This window comes from Gadus morhua, unplaced genomic scaffold (assembly GCF_902167405.1).
Source record: "Gadus morhua unplaced genomic scaffold, gadMor3.0, whole genome shotgun sequence".
Classification (NCBI taxonomy): Eukaryota; Metazoa; Chordata; class Actinopteri; order Gadiformes; family Gadidae; genus Gadus; species Gadus morhua.
Genome location: NW_021963958.1, coordinates 167,301 through 195,014, shown reverse-complemented (window position 1 = coordinate 195,014; position 27,714 = coordinate 167,301). Strand labels below are relative to the sequence as shown.

General features: G+C 41.3%; 1 protein-coding gene across 1 annotated transcript; it reads left to right on the top strand.

The window, feature by feature from the left end:
• LOC115538233 (NACHT, LRR and PYD domains-containing protein 12-like) lies at positions 1–27,714 on the top strand (the record flags this gene model as incomplete). The annotated part of the gene is made up of 9 exons (XM_030349889.1): positions 1–40; positions 1,811–2,089; positions 3,329–3,463; positions 4,321–5,784; positions 5,833–6,154; positions 11,493–11,669; positions 18,106–18,279; positions 18,814–18,987; positions 27,549–27,714. Coding segments are annotated over exons 1-9 (2,928 nt in total), but the record flags the coding sequence as incomplete, so codon positions are not given.

The window sequence follows — 27,714 nt, the reverse complement described above, 5'->3', positions numbered from 1 at the left end:
GAGATGAACCAGGAGGAACTGGCCGACACACTGTGGGGCGGTAAGAGACTCTTACTTTGAGGACCGAGGGGATTATTATCATGAAGAGACTCTTACTTTGAAGACAGAGGGGACTATTATCATGAAGAGCAGGAGACACTCTTACTTTGAAGACAGAGGGGACTATTATCATGAAGAGCAGAAGAGACTCTTACTTTGAAGACAGAGGGGACTATTATCATGAAGAGCAGAAGAGTCTCTAACTTTGAAGACAGAGAAGAAATTCAAATTTTAAGGATCAGTATGAGACTCTTATTTGTCCTGTTCGGACTAAATTACTTTTGAATTTCATATGGAGACATCTTACCTCTTGGGGGTTAAATGGTTTGATCCAGATATATTTAGGGTTATGTGGGGTATCAGGTTAAATGGTTTGATTCAGCTTGGCGAAGCACAAAGTACGAAGGCAACCTATTGTAATTGTTAGTTTTATTATTATTATTATTATTATTATTATTATTATTATTATTATTATTATTATTCCGCCACGGTTGACTTACACAGCCTAAACCGCTCCCACGCTTTTTATGAAACTTACTACAGCTGTAGAGGCTGACTCAAGATTAGCAGAATTGCTAATCAGCAATTAGCAGCTAATTGATAATGATTTTTTAGAGTGTGTGCGAGCAAGCGAAACTACCATGACAGCGCATGAAACTAAGCAAGAGAATACTTCCATCACAATAGGCCTTTTTAATCATTGTTTAATCACTATTGAAGCATAGTCTGGGGCAAATATAACGAAAGATCTACCTATATTTAGCCGATTCAAGGTTACAATTATGGCTTTCACAGGGCAGCGCCCCTCACTCAAGATGCCTTCCCCCTCACCTGCATGCACTCAATCGTCCAAATAATTGTAATTAAAAAATTAAACCAGTGGTGATCTAGAATTTATTATTTTTTCGATTTTTCTTATTTTTACATGAGAGAAATGTGCTCCAGCAAAGTTTACGATCCAAATCTCTGTGTTGGATCATGCCCTGTGTTGGATCAGTCAGAAACCTTTATATTAATAAAAGATACTGTTGTTGACCAGTTGTCAAAGTATTGATAAACTGAAACAAGGATTATAATGTAAAGACGTCAACAAACTTTCAGATATAGCCAAAAAATATTGGTTTACTGTTTGCTTACAGCCTACAACTAAAAGATTAAAACCAATGTAAGCTGAAAAGTGTATAGATACCAGCAGGTCATGAGAGGCTTCCTCTAAGTAAACCCTTTTGTCGGATCTTGTTTGGACAAAAGCTCTTCTACAGATTAAAGTGATAGGAAATAGGATTATCCTCTACACTAGATCGTTGATGATGGTTAATCTGCACGCATGAAACGCACGTCATAGAATAGACACTATTCATAATGTAGTCATTCGAAATGTCGAAGAAGATATTCTAACCTATAAAAAATCAGGCGTTAGCCTCAAGGAAGAGTGAGGGAAAAACCAGAGTATATGAAAGTATATGGAATCGGCGCAAAGCCACGTTACTATGAACTGGAAGGTAAGATGTGTTCATCTTAATGCACAAGGGACAAACTGTTGAATTTTGCTGTATGATAGGCATGGGTTTTTAGAATTATTGATCTGAACTAGAAACAATATTTAAATGAACTATCAAGGTTGTTCGTTTTAAGGACTTTTTTCATGTTGTGAGTTAACAAGTTGGTGCAACAAACGGTTTTATCTTTACCCCAATAAAGACGAGTTTAATGAGTCAACTATCGTGTTTGCTCATTGTCATTTAATATTGCCCCTTGATTTCTCTTCCAGAGGAGCTTGGAACTATCCGTTCTAAATTCGTGGACAGAGTCTCAGACCCAGTTATCAAAGGTCTCCTGGATGACCTTTGGCAGCAGCAGGTGTTCAATACTGAGGAAAAGGACTCTGTGATGGAGGGCCTGAAGATCAGAGCGGACCGAGCACGTTGTCTGATCGACATGGTGATCGGTAAAGGGGAGAGAGCAAGTCAGATGATGATCGATAGTATGAAGAAGAGGGACAAACACTTATGCATCAAGCTGGGTCTGATCTCTTCTCTTGCTGGTGTGGGTGAGTTGTTACCATGAATCTACTTTTTAAAGAAACGGTCTCTGCCAGCTTTGGTTCGACTAGAGGGGAGCTTCTTTGTCCTTTAATCCACTGGGATCCAGTGATTCATTATCATCCACTCGGGATTGAATTTGTGTGGCATACATTTTACCTTTTTTGAGAGGTAGGGGTTTTACTTAGTGCTGCTGTATTCCTTGGCTCAATGGTGTTATTGCTAGTTTGACAGGATAGCTTTTATAGTTTGGTAGCCCTCACCTTAACCCCTCACACCCATTTTTAAAAGTGGCAATACTAAATCTACATTTAGTATTACTCCTTCCAGACCCCTTCCAGGAAGCACAAAATGGTTTATTCCACCTCTGCACATGGATTCCCCAAAACAGTAACGGGTTAGGGTTGAGTGACTGATTGATGGCCGCTAATGATGGAGCGCTAGTTTTCACCACGATGGTCACGTCTTTCCCTCACATAAAAGAAAATAATCTCGGAAAGGGATGACAACTGTGGACCTACATCAGTCAAGTCGTAGCATTGGATTACTAGCAGTCAACATAAAGAATATCCCAGAATCCGAAACTGTTGAGATCGATTCGTCTTTTCAACTAATAAATTAACTTGTGAAAGCTGGAATGAACCAGCATGTGATGGGAACGCAGGTTAGGTACTTCATATGCAAATGCTGAAGAAAATACTTTTTAGCTAAGGTACTTTAGCCGATCAGTGCTCCAGCACCAGGCCTTGCCAACACGTGCAGCTGCCCTGACTGGGCCATGAGACCACTCACCGTGGGGCCTAGAACACGGGTCCCTCTGAGCTCCGGGCCCCATTGGGCCTGCACTGTAGTTACCTATAGTAACGCCTCTGGCTGTCTGTCACTGTTGAGTATTTTGCACTTCCTGCACTTGTGATCAATCATTTTAAAGTTTATGATTGTAAATGCATTTGGCCTTTTGTGTTGATGTCTGTACTCGTGTTCTTGGGTCTTTGTGATACGTCATTTGTCACAGTCCCAGTACTGTCCCAAGTTTGCATTTGGCAATGAATGGTCAAAAGTGTTTTCTACACACCCATTTTACCCAGGATGCACCGGTTGGTATATTGTAGGAACTTGGTAGCACAGATGCACCAGAATTCATTTTGGCATTGGAGCGAGGAGCGGCAAGCAGCAGAGCAGACCAAGAACGCAATGTTGTTTTACAATTATGGTATCCATTCAAATTCTATTGATTTGTCTTTCAGAACAAGTCAGGAATCAATCTGCTGGTCTGATTACGTCAGGCAGTAGTGGCCGGGGGAGCTTGCCCGAGTCTGAGCTTTCTGCCCCTATGGACGGGAAGTCATCTGTTCCACTTGACCGGCATGGTAGCACGCTGGGCGAGTTCAAGTTTTAGGAGTTATTACTCTACCTGCATTACCCTCTATGTCATGGTTTGCTCACCAGATGAATACGTAGTTCATCTTTTAACATTTTAAAACACGTTTTATTTGCTAGGGCTCTGAGCTGAACTGAAAGAGACACCCTAACAAGATTCAAATCTCCTCAAAACACATGTGTTCCCACTGGCCTTCTCGCTGTAATGACCCCCTACCATGGGTTCCCCTCGTATCCCCGTTCTGCTGTTGTTCTTACCCCCTCCTACCTGGGTCTCCTCACTGCTGTTCTTACCCCCTCCTACCTGGGTCTCCTCACTGTTCTTACCCCCTCCTACCTGGGTCTCCTCACTGTTCTTACCCCCTCCTACCTGGGTCTTATGTCTTGTTTTGATCATGCTGCTGGCGATGCAGCTCTTGCTGTTTTTTACTCTAAATTTTTGGTGTTTTATGAATTGTGAGGCAACCTTGGTTGTCATAAAAAGTGCCTTGAAATAAAATGTTATTCAATGTAATTATTATTAATGTTAATATTAAACATAAACTGCAGATCGACAGCAGAATAACTCAGTGGAACAGATGCAACACTATCTTGTTATATCAGCATCATCATTTCATTTTTGCACCAATTCACTATCATTATTACTATCATTAGACCAATCTTATTGCTGTGGAAAAAACGAAATAGTCCTAAACATTTGTAATCTGTAACATACAGTCTTTGTCAAGACCAGCTTCTCCAACCACAATTTATGAAGCCACTAAATATCATGAAGTTGATAATTCAACAGGAAATATTGACATGTTCCCAGTGATGCCACCATCCACTAACTGATGTCTTCTGTTGTTTTCTCATTTAGGATCTCCTGCTGTCGAGTGCCAACAAAAGATCAAGTCTCGTTTAAAGAGGATGTTCAAGTGTGTGTTTCAGGGAATCCCTAAAGCAGGACATTCAACACCTCTGAATGAGTTCTACACTGAGCTCTTCATCACAGAGAGAGGCAGTGGAGAGGTCAACAAGGAACATGAGGTCAGATTGATTGAAACAGCTTCCAGTGATCCATTCAAGGAGGAAACACCAATCAAATGTGAGGACATCTTTAAACCCTTACCTGGAAAAGATAAGTCAATCCGGACAATAATGACAACTGGAGTGGCCGGCATTGGTAAAACCATCTTAACACACAAGTTCACTCTGGACTGGGCAGAAGGCAAAACCAACCAGGACATACACTTCACATTTCTCCTCACTTTCAGAGAGCTGAATTCACTGAAAGGGAAAGAGTTTAGCTTGGTGGAACTTCTTCATCGCTTCATTATTGAGACCAAAGAAGCAGGAATCTGCAGATTTGACCGGTTCCAAGTTGTCTTCATCTTGGATGGTCTGGATGAGTGTCGACTTCCTCTGGACTTCCAGAACAACCCGATCTGGACTGATGTCACAGAGTCCACCTCGGTGGACGTGCTGCTGACAAACCTCATCAGGGGCAAGCTGCTTCCCTTTGCTCGCATCTGGATAACCACACGCCCTGCGGCAGCAGATCAGATCCCTGCTGAGTGTGTTGACATGGTGACAGAGGTCAGAGGGTTCAACGACCTACAGAAGGAGGAGTACTTCAGGAAGAGATTCAGAGACGAGACGCTGGCCAGCAAAATCATCTCCCATGTCAAGAAATCACGCAGCCTCCACATTATGTGTCACATCCCAGTCTTCTGTTGGATCACTGCTCAGGTTCTGAAGGACTTTTTCAAAGATCCCCAGATAGGAGAAGAGGTGCCCAAGACCGTGACTCAGATGTACAGCCTCTTCCTGAGGGTTCAGTCCATACAGGGGGACAGGAAGTATCGTGGGATAGATGATAAAGACTGGAGTTCACAGAGTAGGAAGATAATTTTTTCTCTGGGAAAACTGGCTTTTAAACAGCTAGAGAGTGGCGACCAGATCTTCTACGAGGAAGACCTGGCAGAGTGTAAAGAATATTTCAACGAAGCCTCAGTGAACTCAGGACTGTGCACCCAGATCTTTAAAGAGGAGTGTGGGCTCATCCAAGGTGACAAGGTGTTCTGCTTTGTCCATCTGAGCGTCCAGGAGTTTCTGGCTGCCCTTCATGTCTTTAAGTCCTTCATCGACGATGAAGGACTTAATCTGCTCACAGAAGAGCCAATCTTCGGTGAAGATAAACTCCTCCTCCTCTACCAGAGTGCTGTGGACAAGGCCTTAGAGAGTAAGAACGGACACCTGGACTTGTTCCTCCGCTTCCTCCTGGGCCTCTCTCTGGAGACCAATCAGAATGTCCTACGAGGTCTGTTGGGCCAGACACGAAGTAGATCACTGATCACTCCGATTAAACAAGGTCTTCTGGGACAGACAGGAATGGGCTCACAGACCACTAAGAAAACAGTGTCTTACATCAAGAAGAAGATAGGTGGAGATCTCTCTACAGAGCGAAGCATCAATCTGTTCCACTGTCTGAATGAGCTGAACGACCATTCTCTAGTGGACCAGATCCAACAGTTCCTGACATCTGGAAATCTCTCCAAAAAACGTGTCTCTCGTGCTCAGTGGGCAACTCTGGTCTTCATCTTACTGTCATCGGAAGAGAACCTGGATGTGTTTGACCTGAAGAAATACTCAGCTTCAGAGAAGGGTCTTCAGAGGCTGCTGCCAGTGATCAAAGCCTCCAAAACATCTCTGTAAGTTCATTAATAACATGTATTACAATACACACAACACTATATACATAATACTAGAATATAAGTCATAATAATATACAAAACATCTCTTTAGGTTCAATTATTCAACACAATATACCCAATCCTTGAGTATATAAGTTATTATAACAAAAACATATCTGTACGTTCACTAATAACATGTATAACAATACACAAAAGATATTATACATAAAACTAGAAATTAAAAGTTATAATAACATAGAATTATTTGCTGCACGTTCAGTGATAATGTATTACATTAAACACAACACTAAATAAATAATACAATTTAAAATCCGTAAAGATTAAAAAAACATTTTCAATCAACTATTTATCATACACCCAAATCGTAATAAACATTTAAATATCCAATGTTTTAAGCAGGTTCAGGTTACTTTATTTGTACCCATAGGTAAACTTTCTTTGTCGTTGAAAAGTTGGCTTCCGTTTCAGACGGGCACAGTTTCAGACATCACTTACACACAAACACAAATGGGACCGTCAGGTAAAACAGTTAAAGTGCTCCAGTGCTAATCCCAATTAGGACCCTTAAAACTGACCAGCATAATGTAGATAGTAAAAAAAAAGAGAAAAATATCAAAAAATCAACAAATTCATAAACAATACACAAAATATGTGCTCCAGGTATATTTTGTGCAAATTTTGCAGTTCGTACAGCTTGTTCATCAGCGTGATGGCAGCTGTAACAAAGGTGTTTTTAAAACGCTTGGTTTTAGACCTTGGAAATAAAGAGCTTTTTCAAGAAGGGAGAAGCTGAAACTCATTGTTCAAAGGATGCAAATAGTCATTTAAAATGGAGTTGGTTATCCGCTGTACCTGTCTGGTGTACAGGGAGGCCGGGTTCAGCTGAGAATCCCCTATTAACTTACTGGACAATTTCACCACCTGATTAAGTGACTTCCTGTTCTTGACAGAAAGACTTCCAAACCATGAAACCAAAGAAAATAATATAATAGATGTGATAAAACAAGGTCATTATGGTTTTATCCACATGGAGGTAGAACAGTTTTCTCAGACAGTGAAGCTGCTGGTGCCCCTATTTACACACAGATAAGTTCAAGTACACAGTTCAGTTTAAAATAAATGATCGTTCCAAAGGTATTTATACAAATCCCAATATTGCACTGGTTGTATTTTTATTGTTGTGACATCGCGAGGGGAAACATGTTTTCTAAGGCCCCGTTTACACGAGGACGCCTACGGAAAAAAACGACAAAATGTTTTATCGGAAGGGCCGTTCGTTTACACGGTGACGGCGTTTTTGGGGCTTAAAAACGCAAAGATCTGAAACCACCCTCCAGAGTGGAAAACTTGAATAAGCTCCGCCGTAGCGTTTCCGTCTACACTGCCAAGACGCAAAACTAGGGATGCACCGAAATGAAAATTCTTGGCCGAAACCGAATATACTAAAACAGTTGGCCGAAGGCCGAAACCGAATACCGAATGTGGTTTTTACTGTTTTCCATTCATTTTGCTTTAATTTTTCACCATTGCATAAATCGAACAATTAAATGTCCTTTATTTATTGTCTTGCTTGCCAATAAAAAAAATCAATTATAAATTTGATACAAAATATTTATTTAATACTGAACGTTTTCTAACATTCCTGCAGACCTTATAGCAAGAATTTAAGAACATTGTACCTTTTAAATAAATGAGTAAAACATTTTTTTTTTTTTTTTTTTTTATCACAAATAAAAATATTTGGTGTTTTATGTTCGGTGGCCGAATATTCGGTGCATCCCTACTTAAAACTGCTCAGATCTGTTCACGTCGCGTACGCGATTACGTTGCATACATGCGCCAGTACGGAGAAATAAACAAACATGTTGGATTATTTCCATGCGTTGGACCGTCAAGCTGCTCTGGCAGCTCTAATAAATTACTGGAGTCTTTCCACGAAATGTACAGGATATGTACAGGTAGTATTACTGAACAGAGAAGGATCATTTTGGTTTTCGGGGCGCGGATAAGAGAAGAAGGAAGATTCTCCTCATGCGCTCAGACATGGCGGTGTTGTGTGATGGTGTAGCACAGCACCACCTAGCCGCCTGGCATGCATACCCAATCAAATTCCACACACTTTTGCGTCACCGTATGCACGCAGATTACCTCCCGAAAATCGTTGTCTAAACGCGGAATAAAAAGTGAAGACCCGACGCCACTTTTGCGTGTTCTGTTCAGACCATCATCATGCAAACGTAGCCTAAAATAAATTATATCTTTTGGATATGTTTAATTGAAGATCTGAATCCTCTCACCACTTCATAAATTCATCAATTATCGGGCCATGACTAGTCAAATTTTCTGGGGGAGACTAACAATAACGGAGTCATCCGCATACTTAATTATGGTCCTGTTTTCAAATTTACTTTGACACATGTTGGTGTACAGGATAAAAAGTAAGGGTGGCAGCACACATCCCTGTGGTGAACCAGTAGAGGAGCAAAGTTGGCTGGACAGTACTCCATTAACCCTGACTCTCTGTTTCCCTCCAGTTAGAAAATCCACAATCCAACCCACAAGATTAAAATTAGGTTGATCGGTTCTAAAAGCCGGCCCGCCAGGATGAGGAGTTGGATTGTGTTAAAGGCAGATGAGAAGTCAACATAAAGGAGTCGGGCATGAGACCCACTTACCTCCAAGTGTTAAAAAAGAGAGTGTCTAAAAAGAGAGTGGAGAAAAGTGACAGTGGCATCCTCTACACCCCTACGTGGCCTGTAGACAAACTGCATGGGATCAAGTGCATGCTCAGTTTTTTCTGACCTTACCAATTTCTCGAAATTGTTCATTATAATTAATGTAAGAGCCACTGGTCTAAAATCATTAAGGGTTTTTGGGGACGGGGACTACCACAGCATCCTTTCAGACTTTAGGGAAATGCTGTGTCTGCAAGGACCTATTAAAAATTCAATGAAATATGGGGCTCAGCTCGTTTGCACAGGATTTAAGTAGGTGGCCACATATATTGCCAGGGCCTGTACCTTTGTTGACCTTTGTCGTGTGAAAGATGTTTTAAAATACATTTTGTGATAGTTGAAAGTGCTGTTTGTCTTTGAGTTTAAAACCAAGTTCCTGAACCTCATGGCTAAAATCAAGAGTATCAAAACGATTATAAAATAAATTAAGAGCATCAGCAAACTCGGTGTCCGACTTGAAGTCCACTAGAGGGAGACTTTGCTGTTTCTCTGATTCTGGAGGCCCGTTATGGTTTTACATTTAAATTTACATTTAGGGCATTTAGCAGACGCTTTTATCCAAAGCGACTTACAATAAGTACATTTGTCATAAGAAGTGCATCAATATATCGCTGTCGGCACAGAAAGGATGTTCATAGAACCAAGTGCAAGTACAACAATCACTAGGCTAACCAATTCCCTGTGTTACAGCAATGATAGCAGCTACTGCAGTTGCTACACAGTTAAGTACTATAATACAATACAATACAATACAATACAATACAATACAATACAATACAGTGTACAATGGTGGCCAGAAGGGGGAGGGTGGCTATGCAGTGTCGAGGTGGACTCTGAACAGGTGAGTCTTGAGTCTTTTTCGGAAGATAGTGAGCAACTCTGTGGTCCTGAGAGCGGCAGGGAGCTCGTTCAACCACTGAGGTCCCAGAACCGCGAAAAGTTGTGACTTTGCTGATCGACCTTTGCTAGCTCTTAGCGATGGCGGTACCAGACGTCCAGCTGAGGTAGTTGAGCGGAGGGATCGAGCAGGGGTGTGTGGCTTTAGCAATGCTTGAAGGTAGGCAGGGGCAGTTCCATCGACTGCCTTGTATGCCAGTACCATCGTCTTAAATTTGATGCAAGCTACTACAGGGAGCCAGTGCAGGTCTCGGAAGAGGGGGGTCACATGGGAGAACTTCGGTAGGTTGAACACGAGGCGCGCTGCCGTGTTCTGGATGCGCTGGTTTTCATACTGGATCAGGCTGAGCCCAGATTATTCTCCAGTTCAGTCTTATATTTCTGTTTTGCTTTAAGAATTTCAATTTTCAGCTCTTTGGTAGCCACATGCAACTCAGAGACTGCTCCACTCTTAAAAGCAAGCCTTTTTTTCTGTACATAAGATTTAACAGAACTATTCACCCATGGTTTATTGTTTGGAAAAATGTTAACCTGTTTGCGTGGTATAATTGTGTCTCTACAGAAGGCAGCATATGAACATACTACATCAGCCAGCTCGTCCAAGTCATCATCACAGGACTGTTTAAACATGTCCCAGTCCGTGCTCTGATAACTTTCCCAGACACAGCTTCCACAGCTTCTTCTATCCAGTTCTTTTTTTCCCCTTATTTGAGTATTTTCTCTGTTTTAAAACAGTCTTGTATGTCGGCAATAGATGCACGCAATTTTGATCAGCTGAGCCCTTGGGGGAAGTCGTAATGATTTGTATGCATCCCTAACTGACCCATAACAGAGATCAAGTGTCTTATCCCACCTGGTTGGACAGGTGAAAATTGCTGAAAGTTTGAGTGTCTTATTAAGGGACACATGGTTAAAATGACATGAAATTAAGTTGGGCGCATCTGGTGAAATGGACTAACTTGCACCACATAAAAGGGATTGCTGGAAGCAGAGGCAGCATTTGCCTTTTGGTGTATATAGAATGCTGTTAAAAAGGGTTGAGGGAACTCGCTTGGCAGCTAAAAAGGACACAATGGTACAGATATAAATTCAATGTCCGATGTGAAGATACAATCACTGACAGTCACAACGCTACAATACTGCTTGTTAAAATATAAACATTTTAACAAGCAGTATTAACAAAACATTAGGTCAACTAAAAACACTTTCTAATTACGCAGATAATGTAGCTAATACATTAATTTGGGGCGGCATTAGCTCAGGAGGTAGAGCGGGTTGGCTGGTAACCTGAAGGTTGCTGGTTCGATCCCCGGCTTCTCCTAGCCGAGTGTCAAGGTGTCCTTGACAAGGTACCTAACCCTGACTGATGTCAATGTGATGTCGAAGACAGACATCCTGTCTGTCTTCGACAGCTTTAGGTCAGTCGAAGACAGACATCCTGTCTGTCTTCGACAGCTGCTGCTGGAACAGAGACTTCCAACTCTCCAGCAGTAGCGCCCCAAGGCCTGATATGCGCCCAGCGGGAAAACTGATGATGATGATGATGATGAATTATGTTAAAACTTAAGTAAAAGTTACACCGATTATTCAATTAACATTTATGGATTTTACGTAGTTGAATCAATAAAACATCTTGTTACATTTTTCAACACGTCCTTCATTATGTTAAAAAGTAAAACTTTTTTTGTTTATTGTGTGTGAAGGCTGAATGGCTGTCATCTGTCAGAGAGATGCTGTGAAGCTCTGGCCTCAGTTCTCAGCTCCAACTCCTCTAGTCTGAAAAAGCTGGACCTGAGTACCAATGATCTGAAGGATTCAGGAGTGAAGAAGCTGCTCTCTGCTGGACTTGGGAGTCCAGACTGTACACTGGAAACTCTCAGGTCAGTTTTAATCAATGGTCAAACAGGTACACCACAAGTTCCACATCAGAGGACGTTGAACAGATTTACCTCCACAGAATCACTCACTTTAAATAAGCTGTTAATGTTTTGATTGCATAGGGGGTCTTTTTCTGTTTTTACCACCAGCGCCACGGCATCCCTTTCCTCACCAACCAACACTTCATCCTCCTTCTCCTCAATCAAATACCTACTAATAGTAACAGTTTCGGCGCCCCCTCCTACGTAGGAAGGGTGCACAGTTGAATATTACCTCCCACTTCCCCACTCCCCTCCAATCAGAGCATAGCTAAGATTTTGTGGACCATCGGACGAGCAGCTCCGGCGGGGGACACTCGTGGCAGCCCTACAGCTCAGCTCCGGGAGTACCATCCCTTTCTCTGCCGGACTGCCTCCCCCCGCCCGAGCTGCCGGACTGCCACCGAAGCTTCGGCGGCAGTCCGGAGGAGGAGACATGGAGGAGAAAGGGATTGCACTCTCGGAGCTAAGCTGCCGGACTGCCGGCGAGCTACCCCCTCCGGACTTTTCAGCTCCCGGAGGACACCCGCCGGAACAGCTGGAAAGCTTCGGCGGCAGTTCAACTCCTGGAGCACACCGCCGGAGCTTCGGCGGCAGTCTGGCAGCTTAGCTCCCGGAGTACAATCCGTTTCTCCTCCATGTCGCAGTTCATGGACTTCAGAGAGTCAAGGCCAAAGTTTGTATCCCCCAATTCTTCTCAACCATGGCCGAGATATCCCCCACTACGAGTCTTTACATGTTGTGGAAGTGCCAGAGACGTCAGACGCAGTCTTTATTATTCATAATATCATCCGAGACGCGCATAGGTTTTGGCCGCGATATCAGATAAAATATTATATAAATACCCATATATAATATTATTATTATTATTATGTTTTATTATATAGATATAGAACTCCAGGTGTCCGCAAACGGCAGCAATACCTTGTCCTCCATGCTGTGGTACAGTCTGACAGCTCATTGGTCAATGGGCAGCAGCTCATTTGCAGTAAAGCTACAGACACCAGAAACAGCGCATTCTGAAGGGACTGAAACAGAGGGGAATAGCGGTAGGCGAGATAATATGTGTCCTTTTAAGTGGGTTAGGTTTCCCAATAGAGCGATCACACCAGCGCCGTAATACAGCCACGCTTAAACTCCCAGCACTGAACTAAACCTTGTAGGGCTGCAACAACGAATCAATAAAATCGATAAAAATCTATTACTAAATGCGTTGGCAACGAATTTGGTCATCGATTCGTTGTGTCGCGCGATTAATAAGTTACTCGTAGGCGCAGCACTGTTTACAGCCAGCCGCCGACAGGTTGGTTCACGGTTCATGCACGCCCACAGCGAGCTTTAGTGTGAGCGATCACAGCTTGTATTTTGGTCATATCTTAAAACTGGACTGTAGGCCTACATAAAAGTGTTGTACTTTCACTGTCTTTGGGTTAAAAAAACTCCTTCAACTCTGTATCCGTCTAGTCCAACCGAAAACTCTGTCAGCTGCTGCTGCTGCAGACGTTGTGCAGACGGGCTCGGAGTCGGCACCGCGTGCATCAACAGTCATTCAAAGCAGCGGTAGTAATCACACAACCGGACGGTGTAGAAAGTCCCGTCAGTTAAAAATAGTAATGCAGTTTTTAAATCCATGTTAAAATCGGCAGGATAAAGAGCTAGTTAGCTTAAAAATAAAAACTAACCAATGGCCACAGACAGTGTCAAATGTGATGTGTTCAAGTCGGCTCAGTAATATGATTGATGCGTTCAAATACAACAGAATTTTTTTTTTTGAGATTTTGGTGAAAACTTGTTTTCCCAGTAATATAAAATAGATAAGATAAGATAGAATTATGACCTTTTTAATGTCCTATCTTGAACTATCATCATCTTATCAGCAATTAAAGCAATATTACAAGTTCTATTTCAAGGAGTCTCAAAAATGGTATCAATTGGTTTGACCGGTTAACCATGGACATCCCTTATATACATATAAAAGTATATCATACGTTGTATGTTTTTTTTTGTGTTATCCCAGTTATGTTTTTTTATTATTTTTATTATTTAATATTACTTTTAATAGTTCCGGGACGTTGGAGGAATAACCTGGTGTTTTACACTTCAGTCTGCACTGTGAATTTGAAGTAATGTTCCGTTTTTTAATCAAGATGCAGTAATTCCAAATGTTTCTTTTTTTTATCCGATTCATCGATTAATCGAAAAAATAATCGACGGATTAATCGATTATTAAAATAATCGTTAGTTGCAGCCCTAAAACCTTGGCAGTCTGCGTGCATCGCAGCTCCATTACCACTCATCTTATCAAACACAAGATCTCAATCTCACTCTATTTGTCTTACTATGACAGTAAAAGGTGTACGTTGGATTCAGTGTGTTAATGATGGTATAAGGGGTTTGTTTTATTACATTCCTATTCTTCTGATAATCATGTAGTCAGACAGTAAGGTGGACTTTAGAGTTATTTAGTAAAGTTTACATCTCAGAACTGGCCCTTTTTAGGGACATTTTTAGGAGGAGTCTTTATTCATCTGACCTTTTAAGTAAGTCATATTTTGAAGATCTACTGTATTGACATTTAGATAAAGGTCCCATGGCATGAAAATCTCACTTTATTGAGTTTTTCTAACCATAATATGAGTTCCCCTAGCCTGCCTATCGTCCCCCAGTGGCTAAAACTTACGTTCGGTCTAAAACGAGCACTAGGCATTCTCCCCTTTCTCTGTCTTGCCCGCCCAGAGATTGGCCCGCCATTGAGACAATGAGCTATGACCGTGCGACTGCCCGACTTGCACTTGCATTACAGTGTGTGTGTGTGTGTGTGTGTGTGTGTGTGATTACACACACTGTAACGCAAGTGCAAGTCGTTTGTGATTCATAATACCGTCTGGAGGCGCACACAGCTTTTGGCCGTGATAATATGTTTTATATGATATAGATATCTATGTATTATAGGATATAATTTAGATATAGAGCTCCAGGACTGTAACGCAAGTGTTGTACACTTCCTTGTTATTAGGATAACCGTTCTGCTGTTGGTGTTATGGCTCATAACACGTCAGACTCTCATCTCTTTTATTTTCACAACGAGGCTCGTAGTGGGGGTTATCCCAGCCAAGGTTGAGAAGGAATTGGGGGAAAGGAACGTTGGCTTTGACTCCCTGAAGTACATGAACCACGACATGGAGGAGAAAGGGATTGTTGCCCGCGAATGTTTCCCGCTTGAGCCCCGCTGCCGAGGGCCGGAAGCTGCTCAGGGCCACACCCCCACCCTCCTCCTTGACCCGCCTCGCTCCTCCTCATTAGCATTAAAGCTACAGACGCCAAAACAGCGCATTTGGGGGAAGCTCAATGTGCGACTGGCTCGGAGTGGCTGTAACTCTGCACCATGGCTGAATTTAGGAAACGTCTTTGAATACTGTGTTAGTTGCCCACTAATACCTATATTAAAGAATACATAAAGTAGAATGCCATGGGACCTTTAAACTACTAAAACAAGTCTTTTAACAAATTTCAAATCAAACAATCACAGTTCCTAACATTTTGTGTTTATTGCGTGTGCAGGCTGAATGACTGTAGTCTGTCAGAGAGATGCTGTGAAGCTCTGGCCTCAGTTCTCAACTCCTCTAGTCTGAGAGAACTGGACCTGAGTACCAATGATCTGAAGGATTCAGTAGTGAAGCTGCTCTCTGCTGGACTGGGGAGTCCACACTGTACACTCGAAACTCTCAGATCAGTTTAACTCAATATCTCAAACAGTTCCACCACAACTTCCACATCAGAGGACATTGAACAGATTTACCTCCAAAAAGTTAAAGGTCTAAATAAATGTGTAGAATATGTCGTCTCAGGGCTCAAGACACATTTTGTACTTGTGCCACTAACTTTTTCATTTGGTGGCACGCTAAAAAATGTGGTCCCACCCCTTTATTAGACCTGAGAATGTCCTTGGTCACGTACCATCCATCTGTGTTCATTCATGTGAACAGATTCACTCCCTTTAAATCAGTTTTTAATGTTTTTAATGCATAGGAGGTATTTTTCTCTTTTTACCGCCAGTGCCTCAACATCTCTTTGCTCAGACCTGGGAACTTAAATCGATACTTCCCCGATACAGAACCTGTGTTCTATCATTTTCAAATCGCTATTATAATATCATGTCAGTAGAAATTTCTTTGCCGGCTAGAAGGGCCGAAGAGTACAAACTACGGCCCGACCGATTAATCGGCCTGCCGATTTAATCGGCCGATTATAGCCTTTTTGAAAATAATCGACATCTGCCAAAAAGACGCAGATTACAACCGATTATTATTATTTTATTTATTTTTTTAGAAATGTTATTGCGCTTAGTATCCTGCAGATTGCGCTCCTACTCGCCTAGCTAACTAACAACTTTAGCTGAAGTAAAAAAGAGGAGATTGAATTTTACCGTACAACATGAAAGCACGCTTGCTCAGGCAGCTGCGCGCTCACCTCACCAATGTACACAAGACGCGTTGTTTGAGCATGTTGTGCCTGTTTTTCTTTAGGTCCCAGGCCATGTTAATTTGTTATACTAAAAAATTATAGACGCAAATGGGCGTGGCCTATGCCAAAAGTTGCAGCAGACTCCAGTGAATATGTGTGTATAAGGTTTTGAATGTGGGAGGTTCGGTGTGGGAGTTATAGCCCCAAACGCGTCTTTCCTTGGTATAGCGCCACCTAGTGGCCGGCGTGTCTGGATTTGGTCGTCTGCTTAGAACTCAGGGACCTGGATCTAGTCATGCAATTGGCGTGTCGGCACCATTTACGGTTTGGGCTGTGGCCCCACTTCTAGGGGGGAATAATAATAAAAAAAATTCTTACAAAAACAATAGGGTTCCAACCTGTTGGCTTGGACCCCTAATTAAATAATTCTATTTTTTTCAAGTGCGAACAATATTATCTGCAAAACCAAATCAAACTTCTACTCCGTCAAAACAGAGTGCAAATAGTGCAAACAGAGTCTGACCAAGTATGTCACTGACAACTTGGTATTGTCCGTGTCTTATCAGTCACTCTACTGCCATTCATCATTTCCCGCCGGGTACCCAAAATGCTGCCAAACAAATGATTTAAAAGTGGCGGGGGCATCTTCGACGGTAATACGGGTATCTTCCGACGTCATTCTGACTGCCTATGGCTGCTTCCCCTGCTTCCCCTCCTTCTCCTCCTCTTCTTCTTTTCCTTCTCCTTCGTTAGGTTCTGGCAGGCTAGACGTAGCAAAGGCGCATTACTGCCCCTACAGGCCACAAATAGAAGTTTGGATAGCTCACAAATCTCGCGAGACAGATTTTTAAAACGACGGGTAATATCGTTGAGTTTAATCTCGCGAGACCTCGTCACACCCCTAGCAGGGAGTGAACGCTGATTGGCTCTTATGTTACGTCCCTCAGAGAGTGAACGCTGGTTGGCTGTTATGCTACGTCCCTCAGAGAGTGAACGCTGATTGGCTGTTATGTTACGTCCCTCAGAGAGTGAACGCTGATTGGCTGTTATGTTACGTCCCTCAGAGATTGAACGCTGATTGGCTGTTATGCTACGTCCCTCAGAGAGTGAACGCTGATTGGCTGTTATGCTACGTCCCTCAGAGAGTGAACGCTGATTGGCTGTTATGTTACGTCCCTCAGAGATTGAACGCTGATTGGCTATTATGCTACGTCCCTCAGAGAGTGAACGCTGATTGGCTGTTATGTTACGTCCCTCAGAGAGTGAACGCTGATTGGCATTGTGGGAGTTGTCGTCTTCAATCCGCAAGTGCCAAAAAGTCACTGTCTATCTTTTCTCGGTCTGGGAGGTTCAAAATTAGAAATGTATGTTACTATTCAACTAAATATATGACCCACTTTCAATTCAGATTCATGTCTCCACCGCTGAAGTATTCCTTTAAGTAGGTCGTGTTTCCCAATAGAGCGATCACACCGGCGTCGCAATACAGCCACGCTTTAACTAAGCACTGAACTAAACCTTGGCAGTCTGCCTGCATCGCAGCTCCATTACCACTCATCTTATCAAACACAAGACCCCAATCTCACTTCATTTGTGTTACCAATACAGTAAAAGGTGTACGTTGGATTCAGTTTGTTAATGATGGTATAAGGTGTATGTTTTATTACATTCCTATTTTTCTCATAATCATTTAGTTAGAAAGTAAGGTGGACTTTAGAGTTGTTCAGTAAAGTTTAATAACATTTTCATCGCAGAACTAGCTCTTTTTAGGGACATTTTCAGGAGCTTTGTTGAATCTTTACTTATCCGACCTCTAAGTCATTTTTTGAAGATCTACCTCTACTGAGATTTAGTTCAACTAATAAAACATGTCTAATAACAAATTTCAAATAAAACAATCACAGTTCCTAACGTGTTGTGCTTATTGTGTGTGTAGCCTGAATGGCTGTAGTCTGTCAGAGAAATGCTGTCAAGCTCTGGCCTCAGTTCTCAGCTCCAACTCCTCTAGTCTGAGAAAGCTGGACCTGAGTACCAATGATCTGAAGGATTCAGGAGTGAAGCTGCTCTCTGCTGGACTTAGGAGTCCATACTGTACACTGGAAACTCTCAGGTCAGTTTTACTTAATGGTCAAACAGTTAAACCACAACTTCTACATCAGAGGACATTGAACAGATTTACCTCCAGAAAGTCAACGCGCAATACAGCCACGCTTTAGCACTGAACTAAACCTTGGCAGTCTGCGTGCATCGCAGCTCCATTACCACTCATCTTATCAAATACAATACCTCAATCTCACTCTATTTGTCTTACCATGACAGTAAAAGGTGTACGTTGGATTCAGTTAGTTAATGATGCTAAAAGGTGTATGTTTTATTACATTCCTATTATACTCATAATCATGTCGTCAGGCAGTAAGGTGGAATTAGGAGTTATTTAATAAAGTTTGATAACATTTTCATCTTAGAACTGGCTCTTTTAAAGGACATTTTCAGGAGTTTTTTTGAATCTTTATTCATCTGACCTCATGTTTTGAAGATCTACTGTACTGACATTTAGTTCAACTAATTAAACATGTCTAATATCAAATTAAAAAATAAAACATTAATCACAGTTCCTAACATGTTGTTTCTATTGTGTGTGCAGGCTGAATGCCTGTCATCTGTCAAAGAGATGCTGTGAAGCTCTGGCCTCAGTTCTCAGATCCAACTCCTCTAGTCTGAGAGAACTGGACCTGAGTTCCAATGATCTGCAGGATTCAGGTGTGAAGCTGCTCTATGCTGGACTGGGGAGTCCACACTGTACGCTGGAAACTCTCAGGTCAGTTTTAATCAATGATCAAACAGTTCCACCATAACTTCCACATCAGAGGACATTGAACAGATTTACCCCCAGAAAGTTAACAGGTCTAAATAAATCAGTGGAATATTTCATCTCAGGGCTCAAGACACATTTTCTACTGATGCCACAAACTTTTTCCTTTGGTGGCACACTAACAAATGTGTTTGCACCCCTTTATTAGACTTGAGAATGTCCTTTGTCACGTACCATCCATCTGTGTCCAATCATGTAAACAGATTCACTCCCTTTAAATCAGTTGTTAATGTTTTTATTGCATAGGAGGTATTTTTATCTTTTTACCGCCAGCGCCTCAACATCTCTTTCCTCACCAACCAACTCTTCATCCTCTTCCTCCCCCTCAATCAAATACCTACTACTAATAACCAGCTGCTGATTGGATAATATACTCCAATTATGATTTATTTTCTTCTTTGTCATCCAGAATAGTCAATTTCTTCACAGGCTCTTGAATAGCACTAGTGCTGCGGTGACATTTTAATGAAACTTTGCACAAAGCACACTGCACTGTTTTAGTTTTCTGATCAAAGCAGTGTGTATTCATGGAAATTGAAGTGGGTCGTGTTTCCCAATAGAGCGATCACATCGGCACTGCAATACAGCGGCGCTTTAACTCAGCACTGAACTAAACCTTGGCAGTCTGCGTGCATCGCAGCGCCATTACCACTCATCTTATCAAACACAAGACCTCAATCTCACTCTATTTGTGTTACAATGACAGTAAAAGGTGTACGTTGGATTCAGTTTGTTAATGATGGTATAAGGTGTTTGTTTTATTACATTCCTATTCTTCTTATAATCATGTAGTCAGACAGTAAGGTGGAGTTTAGAGGTGTTTATTAAAGTTTAATAACATTTCCATCTTAGAACTGGCTCTTTTTAGGGATATTTTCACGAGTTTTGTTGAATCTTTATCCATCTGAGCTCTAAGTTACTCATATTTTGAAGATCTACTGTATTGATATTTAGTTAAACTAATAAAACATGTCTAATAACAGATTATAAATAAAACTTTCATCACAGTTCCTAACATGTTGTATTTATTGTGTGTGAAGGCTGAATGCTGGTCATCTGTCAGAGAGATGCTGTAAAACTCTGGCCTCAGTTCTCAGCTCCAACTCCTCTCGTCTGAGAGAGCTGGACCTGAGTACCAATGATCTGCAGGATTCAGGAGTGAAGCTGCTCTCTGCTGGACTGGGGAGTCCACACTGTACACTGAAAACTCTCAGGTCAGTTTTGCTCAATATCTCAAACAGTTCCACCACAAGTTTCACATCAGAGGACATTGACCAGATTTACCTCCAGAAAGTTAACAGGTCTAAATAAATCAGTGGAATATTTCCTCTCATTGCTCAAGACAAATCTTCTACTGATGCCACTAACTTTTTCCTTTGGTGGCACACTAACAAATGTGTTTGCACCCCTTTATTAGACGTGAGAATGTACTTGGTCACGTACCATCCATCTGTGTCCATTCATCTGAACAGATTCACTCCCTTTAAATCAGTTGTTAATGTTTTTATTGCATATGTGGTAGGGCTGGGCGATATGGCCTAAAAAGAATCCCTGATTTTTTCACAAAAAATCAGATTTCCGATTTAAATCGTTTTACATAAAAAGGCATTATGGCAAGCCCTGCCATTGTAGACAGTGTAACCGGTAACATAACATAAAATGTAAAATATATAAAATATAAAATAAAATATTTCTGTAAAGATAAAATATTACTAATGATAAGAGGTAGTTCTGATAAAGTGCCAACATAACATTCAAACTTTCAACATGTGTTCATAAATATACAGTGTTTTGCAAACGGTAATTACCTTAAAAAGGGGAATAGTAACGGGAGAAGAATGAGAAAAACATGCACGCAGCTCTTTCCTCACTCGTCTGTATTGAATGAGGAAGAGGAGCGCGATCCCCCTACTGGAGCCCCGAGGCATTACCAACAGATCGACAAATTATTAAACCACACAGATATATTTCAAATGAATTATGTTTACCTCAAAATAGATTGTACTTGTATAATAATAATAATAATACATTTAATTTAGAGGCGCCTTTCAAGACACCCAAGGTCACCTTACAGAGCATATAGTCATCATTCAAAACTATGTAAAACAGACTTGGAATAAAAGGAAAACAGAGGTTAAACATGAAGAATAATAATAATTAATAACACTCAAAGACGCCTAAAGTGAAGGGGGGACCTCACTAACCACCACCAATATGTAGCACCCACTTGGGTGATGCACGGCAGCCAATCGGTGCCAGAACGCTCACTACACACCAGCTTGAGGTGGAGAGTTAGGGATGAGGTGGAGAGTGAGGGAAAAGAACATTTAAACACTATCGACCATATTTAAACACTATCGATCACATTTAAACAATATCGACCACATATAAACACTATCGACCACATTTAAACACTATGGACCACATGTAAACCCTATCGACCACATGTAAACACTATCGCCCACATTTAAACACTATCACCCACATTTAAACACTATGGACCACACGTAAACCCTATCGCCCACATTAAAACACTATCGCCCACATTTAAACACTATGGACCACATTTAAACCCTATCGACCACATGTAAACCCTATCGACCATAAATAAACACTATCGACCACATTTAAACATGTAAACCCTATCGACCACATTTAAACCCTGTGGTCTGAATAAATTGTTGTATACAACTAGGGCCCGACCGATTAATCGGCCTGCCGATTTAATCGGCTGATTATAGCCTTTTTGAAAATAATCGACATCTGCCAAAAAGACGCAGATTACAACCGATTATTATTATTATTATTATTATTTTATTTATTTTTTTAAATGTTATTGCGCTTAGTATCCTGCAGATTGCGCTCCTACTCGCCTAGCTAACTAACAACTTTAGCTGGAGTAAAAAAGAGGAGATTGAATTTTACCGTACAACATGAAAGCACGCTCGCTCAGGCAGCTGCGCGCTCACCTCACCAATGTACACAAGACGCGTTGTTTGAGCATGTTGTGCCTGTTTTTCTTTAGGTCCCAGGCCATGTTAATTTGTTATACTGTAGACTCTAACGGTGAGACCATACTGCTCAGCACGCACGTGTTAGTCACTGCTCATGAGCGCAGCACATTGGGAGTTAGTTATTTATTTTACATTTTAAATTACACTAATTTTTGACTGTAAATGTATTCTAAAACACTCAAAGGTTCTGCATTCAATTCACATATTCGTCAAAAGTGTTTAAAGTATATTTAAGGTATCAAAAACTACGTTTTATATGCTTATTATTTATTTATTTTTAATCGGCCGATTAAATCGTAATCGTAATTTTTCTCTGAAAATAATCGGCATCGGCACTCAAAAATCAATATCGGTCGGGCCCTATATACAACTTGTCACACTCGCTGCCATGTTTGTGCATCACTTTGGTAAATGCGCGCTCTGTGCGGGGGGAGGGCTGAGTCCATTCCAAACTACGGGAGCTGAGAGGGAAGCGCTGGCGGATGTTGAAGAGAAAACCGATTTTCATTTAAACAAGTCGACGTGAGCTACACACTCGAGTTAATCGATAAAATCGGTTTATCGCCCAGCCCTAATATGTGGTCTTTTTCTCTTTGAACCGCCAGCGCCTCAACATCTCTTTCCTCACCAACCAACTCTTCATCCTCCTCCTCCTCCTCAATCAAATACCTACTACTAATAACCGGCTCCTGATTGGATAATTTACTTCAATTAGGATTTATTTTCTTCTCTGTGTCATCCAGAATAGTGCATTACTTCACAGGCTCTTGATTAGAGCTAGTGCTGCGGTGACATTTCAATGAAACTTTGCACAAAGCACATTGCACTGTTTTAGTTTTCTGATCAAAGCAGTGTGTATTCAAGGGAACTTAAGTGGGCCGTGTTCCCCAATAGAGCGATTACATCGGCGCCGCAATACAGCCGCACCTTAACTCGGCACTGAACTAAACCTTGGCAGTCCACTCATTACCACTCATCTTATCAAACACAAGACCTCAATCTCACTCTATTTGTGTTACCATGACAGTAAAAGGTGTACGTTGGATTCAGTTTGTTAATGATAGTTTAATGTGTATGTTTTATTATATTCCTATTAGGGCTGTCAGTTAAACGCGTTATTAACGGCGTTAACGCAATCCAATTTTAACGGCTTTCATTTATTTACCGCGGGATTAACGCAAATTCATATTTAAATCTTTTTTTTTTCTTTTTTTTATTTGGCTCAAAACAAAGAAGCAGTAGCCTGATTGCTATGTTCAAGGCAGTATGTTTGTATGTTCATCGTTTAATTGCACTATAGGCTTTTATTTGTATCTTACTGTTTTGATCAGTATATGCCAATGTTGTTATCAATAAAAAAACATTTGCACAAGGCAAGCCGATGCACTTCTCCATGTTGATAAGAGCATTCAAATTAGAACAATTAATGGGACAAAGAAATCAAGGGATATTTAGCATAGAAAAAATATTTGCGATTAATCGTGAGTTAACTATGACAATAATGCAATTAAATATTTTAATCGCTTGACAGCCCTAATTCCTATTTTTCTGATAATCATGTAGTCAGACAGTAAATTGGACTTTAGAGTTGTTTAGTGAAGTTTAATAACATTTCATCTTACACCTGGCACTTTTTAGTGACATTTTGAGGAGTTTTGTTTAGGGATGTCCGATATTGGCTTTTTTGCCGATATCCGATATGCGATATTGTCCAACTCTAAATTTTCGATTCCGATATCAGCCGATACCGATGTCGATATTTGGGTTATTTATTTTTTCTCAAACCTAATTTAGGTAACATTACATATCTCCTGTTGTGGAATTAACACAACATGCTTAATGTTATTGTGATGCCCCACTGGATGCATTCTTGAATGCAACAAGGCTTTCCAAATGTTAACATTGTCTGTGCAAAATAAGAAAAATACTTCAACTTAATTTAAGGGAAAAGTGCCATGTTTATTTTTATTTTTTTAATGGTCTCAGACAACAGTTTGGATTACACTCTCCCTGAGATAATCTTGACAACAAATAGGGCAAACTTGACTTCACAAATGATAAAACATTGTACCTGAACAACTATGTGCAACATAGCAGTATGTTTCTTTAACTAAAACTCAATAACCTTAATTGAATAAGTGCACAAATTTGAGTCAATTACAATGTGCACTTTACTGCACAATTTTGAAAACATTTATTTGAGCTATAAAAAAAAAAAAAAAAAATCGGTTTTGAGGCAAAAAAAATCCGATACCGATATTGACCGATATTACATTTTTATGCTAATATCGGGCCGATAATATCGGTGGGCCGATAATATCGGACATCTCTAGTTTTGTTGAATCTTTGTTCATCTGACCTTTTGGTAAGTCATATTTTGAAGATCTACTGAACTGACATTTAGTTAAAATAATAAAACATCTCTAATAACCAATTTCAAATAAAACATTAATGACAGTTCCTAAAATGTTGTGTTCATTGTGTGTGCAGGCTGAATGACTGTCAACTGTCAGAGAGATGCTGTAAAGCTCTGGCCTCAGTTCTCAGAACCAACTCCTCTAGTCTGAGAGAGCTGGACCTGAGTACCAATGATCTGCAGGATTCAGGAGTGAAGCTGCTCTCTGCTGGACTGGGGAGTCCACACTGTACTCTTGAAACTCTCAGGTCAGTTTTACCCAACAGTTACACCACAAGCAGTGGCGGTTTTAGGCACGGGCAAAGCGGGAAGCCGCCCGGGGCGGCATTCTTTCATGACACATGGGGGGGCGGCATGAGCACTTAAAAAAGAAAAAAGTATAATATGCGCCACAAAGGTTTTTTTTATTATCTATTATATCACTGTGTGGGGAATGGCACATTGGCGCCCCTGCTTGCTAGGGATGGGCAAAATGATTATTTTCCGGGAACTAGTTCTTTCAGTTCAGTTCACTATAATGATTTGTTTGTTTGATTTGTTCGTTTTGATTCGTTCGTTACGTCAGATTACGTCATTTGGTGTCTGCCCCCCCCTCCCCGCGAGACGGCCCTGAGCATAATTTTAGCGACTTCTAGGCTCTAACCCCCGTGAAAATCGACAAGATATACTATATGGTACAACCCAACGTCCCACCAATATTTATACCATTTGCTTGCTCTCTATATGTCATTCATGGTTTTATTTTTACTATAATATATTAATTAATTAATTAAATAATAATTGTATTTTACTTTACATTTAATTCTTCATTATTCAGGCATTACAGAACTTTCATGGTCATAAATAAAAAATACGAACTGCAGTTTAATTTCTTTGTTTGTTCTTGAATTGACGTAGAATGGAGCAAAGACTCCTGGGATTGGGAAATGCGTTTATCGAATAAACAGATCGAGGTCAAGTCTATTTTCGGAAATGTAGGGGGATATATGAGTGGCCCCACGTTGAATGGTATGACCCACGTCAGACAGAGAAAGCGCACATATTCGACGGTACCGCCTTGTCATTTGTTTACCCAGGTGTCATGGCAACACCATTGCTACCTCTCATTCGCTGAATCTTTGAGAACGTTGTAGACTTAATCAATATAAGTCGCAGGGAGACGAAGCTCTGTTCGTTTGTATATTTTATTTACGTGACCATATTTTCGGTTTATGTTAGAAAAAGAAAGAATCAAAGAACCAGTTCTTCTTGTTTTGGGGAACCAGTTCTTGTCGTTCACGTTCAGGATTCGTTCGTTGTGAACGAATCGGTCGCGACCGACTCATCCCTACTGCTTGCTGAGAAGGTGCCGTCACAGAAGCTGTGTGAAGGGGAAAGGGGAGGGGGGCGCGGGGGACTATTCACCTCTGGGTCTCCCAAATGGAACAACAAGGGGGGTAACGGGGGATCCACTGTTAGCGCGGACGGAAATCCTTATTGAAGCCTGCAGGGTTATGTGATAAACATACGGAGGAACGCGGTCGCTGAGCTGCCCTGCCCCAACATGACACTGTAAACTAGAATCGCCACCCACCATCATCCAAAATTTGATGTCAACAGACCAAAAATAGTCTGAAAGCCTACAGAAACTATAGATAGTTGATGTGACAATCACATTATTAAAAATAGACATGGAGCAATGATTTACTGAGGGACAATTTTTTTGGGAGCATGCTTTTGCAAGTAGTTCCTGCCCAACCTGCTCACATGGACGGCACGTCTGAATATGTATTAAATTATTTCCAATAGTCTATTCTCCTCATTTCATAGCTTTTCTCTTAGTTGCGCTGCTTCCACTCGTTTATGTTTTTGTTAGAGCTTTTATCCAATCATATTTCAGCCATCATGTGTTGCCAGGGTCAAAGAAATGTTGCTTCAACCAATCAGATTTCGAGTTGGCAACAACGAGGCCATCTAGCAGGCGTCCAGTGACGTCGTTATTTTCACGTCCTTTGATTGGATGGTCAGAGAAGTACTGGTCAGAGCCAGCAAAGCATCGATAGCTACCGGCACAAACTAAAATAAAGCGAACAATAAATAAAGCGATTCCCTGTAGCGAATTAAAACTTCCTCCAGAAACACGACTGGACAGAATCGACTTTCAACATTAGCCTCCATGGCGATGGAAAGATACTTATTGTTGGAACTGAAACACACAGATAAACTGTACAGCAGTGTAATCAAACTCTCCTTGAGGAAAGAAAGGAGGATGGACTTTGCGTACAAATAATCAGTAGTTTTGGTGAGTAATGCATTTTATTTAAACGTTTTAATATTTTTGTCATTTAATTAGGTTAATGTTGCAGTTTCTGCTGTATGTATGGCTGCTGTGGCTGCGGTGAAAATAGACTTGTTGAATTGTCCTAATTGGGTTTAGTGCTTTAGTAATGGCATTCGTTCTTGCTACATGCGATACCTGTCTGTGATGCAACGCCCTGTTATATTGCATTTCTGTGTAATATTGATGGTTTCTATAGCCGTGGAGTCATAATGATGGCATAGAGAGTTGGATTAGTTCATGTAGGTCACCAGTGAAGGCCTATGTTTGAAATGCACGGCCCGCCATTGGCGCCCGGTATAGAGCAGCACACTAATGGAATTAGTGGGCTGTAGTCAGGCACACCTCGACTTTCTTGCAATTGAGAAATGTAAGATTCTCTTTCACTGATATTGTTATGATAAAACATGGCTGTTTTCGTCCCTCTCCCTCCCAAAAAAAAAATATATATATACAACACAAAACTTTGTGTTCTAGGCCAGCATTTAGTTTTTCAGGGGGCGCCCGCAGGGTGTCCTGCCCGGGGTGTAACCAACGTAGAACCGCCACTGACCATAAGTGTGTCCTGTTGATACCTAGCTTCATCCTAATCTCCCCTAGTGGGAGAACTACATTCGACTTGACAAGTTAAAATTCTCGTGTGTGTGTGTGTGTGTGTGTGTGTGTGTGTGTGTGTGTGTGTGTGTGTGTGTGTGTGTGTGTGTGTGTGTGTGTGTGTGTGTGTGTGTGTGTGTGTGTGTGTGTGTGTGTGTGTGTGCAGGTTGTCTGGCTGCCTGGTCACACAGGAAGGCTGTGCTTCTCTGGCCTCAGCTCTGAGCTCCAACCCCTCCCATCTGAGAGAGCTGGACCTGAGCTACAATCACCCAGGAGACTCTGGAGCTGCGCTGCTCTCTGCTGGACTGGAGGATCCACGCTGGCTGGACACT